Here is a 7,437-nt window from a genome sequence, read left to right on the forward strand (position 1 = left end):
CAACAGCCTTTGGAATGCAGAGCTTTTATTTCTATATTCAGATGAGAAAAGGGAAGAAGAAATGACTCGCCCAGGGTCACAAAACTATTGGGCCTGGGGCTTTATACTTAGCCTTTCTGATTCAGGAGTCTGCCTCTGTGTATCCCACTAAGTGGTGCCTTGAAGATTATTTTTTTATTATACTTATTGTATGTATGTATGTGGGCATGAATGTGTCATGGGACATATGCGGAGGACAAAAGACAAGTGTAAGAGAGCCTGGTCTTGCTTGCCTGATGGTGGTGGTATATGCAATTGGGAGGCAGAGGCAGATCTCTGTGAGTTCAAGGTCTCCAAAACAATACAGAGAAACCCTGTCTCGAAAATCAAAAGAAAAAAAAAGCCTGTTCTCGATTTTCCCCCCCCTTTTTGGTTTTTCAAGACAGAGTTTCTCTGTATTGTTTTGGAGGCTGTCCTGGAACTTGCTTTGCAGACCAGGCTGGCCTCGAACTCAACAGAGATCCAACTGCTTCTTCCTCCTGAGTGCTGGGATTAAAGGCGTGTGCCACCAACGCCCTTGAGATTTCTATAAACCATTTCAGTTGCATATAAAGGTTACAACTGAAAACTTTGATGAACTGGTTGTAATGGTGTGTACCAGTCCAGGAAGGCCTGCTAAAGAGGTAAAGGCAGGAGGATCATGAGTTTGAGGCCCGCTCGGGCTACACCTTTGGGGCCATAGAGACGGCTCAGTAGTTGAGCTTTTCCAAAGAACCTAAGTAAGTTCAGTTCCCAACACCGATATAGGACAGATCATAGTTGCCTGTTACTCCATCTTCAGGGAATTTGGTACCCTATTCCATCCTCCACAGGCAACCGCACGTACCCACGCATAAATACACATAATTAAAAACAAAGTTCCTTTAATCCCAGTGCTCAGGTAGGACAGGAGGGGGATCTTTGAGTTCAAGGCTAGTTTGGTCTGCATAGCAAGTGCCAGGCCAGCAGGGCCTGGCTCGGACAAATACGGATTGGGGAGATGAATAATAAGAGTACTTGGTGTTCTTGCAGGGGACCTGGGTTTGGGTCACAGCATACACAGGGCTCACAATCATCTGTAACTCCAGTTTCTGGGCATCTAAGCTCTTCTGGCCTTTGAAGGCACTAGGTGCACACATGAGACGTGTACTTATGCAAGCAAACCACCTGTGCACATTAAATCGTCTTTAAAAGTTAAAACTTGGGACTGGGAAGATGGCTCAGCCCTTAAGAGCCCTGGCTGCTCTTCCAGAGGACCCAAGTTCAATTCCAAGCACCCACATGGCAGCTCACAACTGTCACAAATCCAGGGGATTTGACACCGCCACAGTGTCAAAATACATACAGGCAAAATACCAATGCATATACATTAAAAAAAAACCTCAAATATTTGACACAGGAAGTAAACTTGTCTTTCTTCCTGTCCCTACCTGTCCCCTCCCCTCACTCTGTCCTCCCAGACTGAGCAAGATCCTTGCCTTCTGAGTATATAAATGCAAATGTAAATCCCTACCAGACAAACTGGTTAAAAGAAAAGAATACCTGATCTAGGCCTAGTGGTATAGGCCTGTCCTCTTAGCTACTCTGGGATAGAGGCAGGAACATCGAACCTATGAGTCTATGTAGTTTCACCTCAAAATAAATAAGTCGGGTGTGGTGGTGCACACTTTTAATCCCAGTACTTGGGAAGCAGAAGCAAGTGCATCTCTGAGTTCCAGGTCTGTCTGGTCCACATTGCCAGCTCCAGAGACAGGGAGGACTAAGTAGAAGGACCGGTCTTGGCAAGGTGGTGGAGGGACCCCAACCAAACGAAACAGAATATATCTGCCGGAAAATGGGTTGTAATCCCAGCACTTGGGAACTATAGGCAGGAGGATCATGAATTCATGGTCATTTGATGGGAAACCCTGTCTCAAAAAACAACAAATAAAATAGGAGAGACTTACAGGCCGAGATGATGGGGGTGGGTGCATTTTCTTATCTAAGAGTTCCTCTTTCCAGATACGTCTAGATTTGTGTCAAGCTGACAAACAACGAACAGGCACAGGATGCATATTTCAATATTATAAGCCCAGCACGGAGGCAGGCTCAGAGACCTAAAAATGCATCGGTAAGGCCCAAGACAGGGGGATAATTGTCACGACACTCAAGACATCGGTGGGTAGCCGTGGCCGCCGCCCTGGATTTCCTGCAAGCTTTTTCCCCAAGAGTCTTCGTTAAAGCCAAGAAATGGCAGTTGCAGTGCGTTGCTCGGCGTCCCTGCCGTAGCAGCGGCGGCTGCCCACGTTAATCCTTGGATTTGAACCAGGACGTCCGTCACCTCCGCCCTCCGGAGCCGCCTGTGAGCAGCGCACCGGTAAGTCCCGCCCCGGCGCCGCTCTGGCCCCACCTACCCCCCCCCACCTCCGCTCTACTGCCTTCCCGCTTCTGATTGGCGGGGCCGCGAGCCGTGCGCGGTGACGTCACGGCCGGGCGCCGTGGCTATAAAAGCCCGGTGCGACGGCCACGTTTCTCTTCGTCGCCGGCGTGAGTTGGCAGGTGAGCGTCGCGGGTGCGATCCGGTGGGCTTTCGGGGAGGTTAGCGGGGCCACCCGAGCGTTTACGGGCGCACAAAGCGAGAGGGAGGTGGCGGGACATTTAACTCCACAGCACGGCGGCGGGGACAGTCTCCAGTTCTCTAGGGCGGCTCTCGCGAGAGCCGAGCTGATGCCGGGCCGCGGCGTGCCGGCGTGGGCTTTTGCTGCGCGTGCGCCACGGCGTTTTTGTCTTTTTTTTTGTAAAAACCCCGACCCTTTGCGCAGGCGCGGCGGGCCCTGAGACGCCAGCATGCCAGTCGCCAGGAGTTGGGTTTGTCGCAAAACCTATGTCACCCCACGGAGGCCCTTCGAGAAGTCGCGTCTCGACCAGGAACTGAAGCTGATCGGTGAGTGGGTGGCCCAAGGTGGGAGTTTCAGATCGGGGATGGGGGGTCGGGGGAGGAGTTAGGAAGCCGTGAGGCCGGCCCTGCCACGTGCTCGCCCTGGGCGCCATCGCCGCTGGGGAGGTTGTGGGCTAGATTAGTTTCGTGCTGTGAAGGCACGAGTGTCGTGGTGACCCGTGGTCCTCCCCCCCCCACCCGCGTGCAGGAGAATATGGGCTCCGGAACAAGCGTGAGGTGTGGAGGGTCAAGTTTACCCTGGCCAAGATCCGCAAGGCCGCCCGGGAGCTGCTGACACTCGACGAAAAGGACCCGCGGCGTCTTTTTGAAGGTGTGCATGGGCCCATTTCCAAATAGTGGGTGGTGGCGTGTTTGTTGGGTGGCTGAGGTTTTAGGCTACACCGTGGTCCTGGGCGGTGTGACGATGAACAGGTTGGGCTACTGGGGAATATTTGATGTAGATTGGTCTTCAACTCTAGGATCTAGGAGTACTGGGTTTGAGCCACAACCCTTTGCTAGGGGGAATTAGTTTTGGAATTAGTTACGGGAGAATGGGAGCTGCAGGTATATGAGACTGCCTTTGATTTTCTTGAGCAGAAGTGGAAATTGTCAAGGCAGCCTCCCAGGGATCACTTTCGAATGAAACCGTCTAGCGACAGTTAGGAAGGAAAAGCCCTGGAGTTTTGAAGTTGGCACTATTTTGATTCAGATTTAGGCTTTGCCATGTGGTAGTCACTTGGTTGCCAGTCAAGATTTCAGATTAGAAACTTTAATACCAGTTTGTGCCACAAGGGGTCTATTTGAGTTAACATATAGAGTTCTTGGTCTGTCAGCTTTGGTCAAATGGAAGCCAGAGATTGTGCTTGACTAGTATTTATAAAACATAATAATTTAGGCCTGTATTTTACCATGCTGGAGTAAAATGGATGGTGCATGTTTTTCGGTTTGGTTTCTTTCTAGGGACTGGGCTTTCACAATTTTCTACCAAACTCCTTGAATAGATGAAAGTTTCTGTATATCTTGTTGGCCTGGTGCTGTGTAGTCTTATCTTTTGGTCTCTACCTAGTTTCCACGAGTACCATGATTCTTGTGGAAGCAGCATGTTACCTTAAGTTGCAAGTAAAAGTTCCCATTGTAGTGATGAAGGTTAAAAAGCTGTAAACCTATGGTATAATGCCTGCTATAAGGGTGATCCAGTGGCCATGTCTGTCAAAACCAGGAGCTCTTAAAGGAAGCTTATCTGCCCGGCGTTGGTGGTGCACGCCTTTAATGCCGGTACTTGGGAGGCAGAGGCAGGAGGATCTCTTGAGATCCAGCCTGGTCTACAGAGGAAGCTCCAGGACAACCTCCAAAGCAATATCTCGAAAAACCAAAAGTTTACCTTACCTATCATGAGGCACATCACTGTTTTCTCCTGTGCTCCTTGCAAAAATGGGTGTAGGCTGTAGTAACCTACCTTACCAGGCTTTGAGGGGAGGAAGTCTGAGGTCAGGTCTAACTTGGGTTACACTCCCATCCCCAGGCAATGCTCTGCTGAGGCGACTTGTTCGCATTGGGGTACTGGATGAGGGCAAGATGAAGCTGGATTACATCCTGGGCCTGAAGATTGAGGACTTCTTGGAGAGGCGGCTGCAGACCCAGGTCTTTAAGCTGGGCCTGGCTAAATCTATTCACCATGCCCGCGTGCTCATCCGCCAGCGTCATATCAGGTAAGCTACAGCGAGACCTGTAAGCCTTTCTTTGCTTTCCTACCTATGCTGTTGGCTTCCTTTGCTAAGCTGCCGTCCCTATCTCTTGTGTAGCCTTCGAAGCTGACAAATCTGAGCACCCTGAGGGTTCAGACTGAAAGCTTATGGGGGAATTGGGAAGCCTTGTCTCCCCATAGCCCAGCGCAAGCGTCACTGCGGCATAAGCCGTACACCTTGCGAAGTTTTCTGCCAGGCATGCGAGCAGCTGGACAGGTAATAGCTCCTGGTACCCTCTTGGAGGGAGAGGATTGAGTTGATGTTGTTGGGGTGGTAAACTTGTCATTGGAGCGTGGTGTTTGAGTTCCAATCCAGACCCTTACTGCTTTATTCCTATTAGTTAATTTGCCAGTTGATAGCCTGGCTGAAGTGACTGAGTGGGAAGTTTGTGTTCTGCAAATGAGCACTAGTCATAAGCCCTTTACAGGGAGGGTTCAGATTCTCGCTCACCAGCTTCCTCTCTGGGCAGAGATGCACTCTTGATGTCTGAGCTGTTTTGAGGCTTTGTACTCACAAAGAAGCATTTTTATGGGTTCTGTGGTTCCAAGGCTACCCATAAGACATCTATCTGGGCCTGTGGTCAATAGTGCCCATCAGCCTGCTGTCAAGGACAGGACCGAATGGTTCAACCTCTCCTCACCTTGTCCCTTTAACCTGTTCTTCCGTTCAGGGTCCGCAAGCAGGTGGTGAACATCCCGTCCTTCATTGTCCGCCTGGACTCCCAGAAGCACATTGACTTCTCCCTCCGCTCTCCTTACGGTGGTGGACGCCCAGGCCGCGTGAAGAGGAAGAACGCCAAGAAGGGCCAGGGTGGTGCTGGGGCTGGTGACGATGAGGAAGAGGATTAAGTCACTCCTCCCCAGACTGCAGAGTCATCCAGATTTCCAGTTGACTAATAAAACAGAATTAATTAACACTTGGTATACTGGTATGCCTCTGCTTTGAACATGGTCTCTGCATTGGGAAGAAGCCCTGCCAGATGTAGGCCAGGCTGCTACACAACTTGTTTGATAATGTTCCCAGGAGAGAAGCTTGGTTGACCAGATGCTTTGTTATTTGCTCTTTGGTCTTTGCTTAGTGGGTTATAATCAAAGGTTTCCAGTTGAGGTTAACTGGTTGTAACCTTCCAAGGTTTTGAAAGTTGTGTCTCAAGATGTGGTTTTGGTAGGAAGCAGGAAGGTGCCACGTAAGAAATTTTTAGCTGAGGTTTTGTACTCATGGTCAGGAGAGAGGGCTGACTTCCTCTTTCTATTTTGCCTTTCTGGGAAGCTTGAGTCAGATAGAGAGATGTGGTTTGATCTCTGAGGAAGTGAGAACCCACTTGAAATTGAAAAGCAACCGTCAGGGATAGCTGCTTTCCTACTCAGGTCAGGTCAGGTCAGCAACCTGCAAGAAGACTTACAGCCTGCCTAGAATCTTCTGGCAATGCAAGTGGCCTGGTCCTCGCCATCCATGATGGGTTGGAGTAAGCTCTGCAGGAACTTGGGTAGGTTGTAAGACAATTTCCAAAACAAATTAAGTGGCCTCTAACCAGCATGGGTTTATCACAGCTGAGAGTCGATGGTCAGTCTTAGGATCTCTGGACTGTGGAGGGCATGGGCCTTCAAGGCAGCTAGCTGGGCAGAGCACCTTACTGATGAGTAAACAGCAGTCAGAGCCCTTTGAAATACAGTAGTGGGGTGGGGGTAGCCTTGACTTGGGGTTTTTCTGTAGGAGACTGGTCTTACCCTGGTTATACTTAAGTCGAACAGATCTGCCAAGGAGTAGTTATAAATGCCTGTGATACGGAAAAGCTGGTGTAGTTTGTAGGGGCTAGAAAGGAGAGGCTTTGGTACTTTCAACAGAAACCAGGCTCCAGGCATACACCCCTGGGAGCTGCCATGGTGTAGGAACCCCCCATTGTTTAGTTGGCAGCGCACACCTTTAATCCCAGCCCTGGGAGGCATAGGTGGATGGATCTCTTTAAGTTCAATGCCAACCTGGTCTACAGGTTTCTCTGTGCCTCCAAAGCCACAGAGAAACCCTGTCTGGAAGAAGCAAAAAGTTGGTTTCACACAAAGGTTAGTGCGAGGGAGAAAGCCAAAAGGTGCTGTGCTGAGACCCTTCTGGAGCCCTGTAGTCCAGGATGCTGTAGAAGTGACTGGTCAGCAGAGGCGAGTCAGGTTACCCAGCATCCTTCTACAGACCAAAAGCAACCTGTGAGACTCCTCTCCCATCCTTGACGCCAGAAGCCACTTAAACCCTACCAAACACTCACATCGCCTGTCCACTCCATCTCCGCACAGCTGTTGGCAGTGGAATAGGTTTGAGCCAGTGATGGGAGGCAGGACTTGTGGGTACTTCTCAACAGGTTCTCATCCTTGGATTTGGTCTCAGTGAGTGCTATAGGAATTGGGAAGTCTTGCCTCCAGCTCACCCTGGAGCCTCCCTAGAGAACTGGAAAGATGATCTCCCCAATTTAGAATTCAAGAGGGAGCGTCCATAATAGCCTCGGTATGAAATTAAAACTACACCAATTTAGCTTCTCAATAAACCTAACCAAGGAGGCTAAAGATCTGCGGTGAGCGATGTTAATCTGAAGATTCAAAGTTAAAGAAGACAGATACGGTCTGCAAAATTGTACTGTGCAAGCATATGAACCTGTCCCACAGCACTCGTTAAACCTGGGTGCTTACAGCTGGGCATTGGTGGCGCACGCCTTTAATCCCAGCACTCGGGAGGCAGAGGCAGGTGGATCTCTGTGAGTTCGAGGCCAGC

The 7,437-nt window shown here is 50.0% G+C and overlaps 1 protein-coding gene across 1 annotated transcript; it reads left to right on the forward strand.

Annotated features, from left to right (window-relative positions):
- Positions 1–2,455: 2,455 nt before the first annotated feature.
- Positions 2,456–5,594, forward strand: Rps9 (ribosomal protein S9). The gene is made up of 5 exons (XM_005088318.4): positions 2,456–2,556; positions 2,820–2,941; positions 3,144–3,266; positions 4,458–4,644; positions 5,351–5,594. Exons 2-5 carry the CDS (start codon positions 2,845–2,847, stop codon positions 5,526–5,528), a joined length of 585 nt encoding a protein of 194 aa, XP_005088375.1. The 5' UTR covers positions 2,456–2,556; positions 2,820–2,844; the 3' UTR covers positions 5,529–5,594.
- Positions 5,595–7,437: the final 1,843 nt, after the last annotated feature.

Source organism: Mesocricetus auratus, unplaced genomic scaffold (assembly GCF_017639785.1).
Source record: "Mesocricetus auratus isolate SY011 unplaced genomic scaffold, BCM_Maur_2.0 Super-Scaffold_100037, whole genome shotgun sequence".
NCBI classification, from domain to species: Eukaryota; Metazoa; Chordata; class Mammalia; order Rodentia; family Cricetidae; genus Mesocricetus; species Mesocricetus auratus.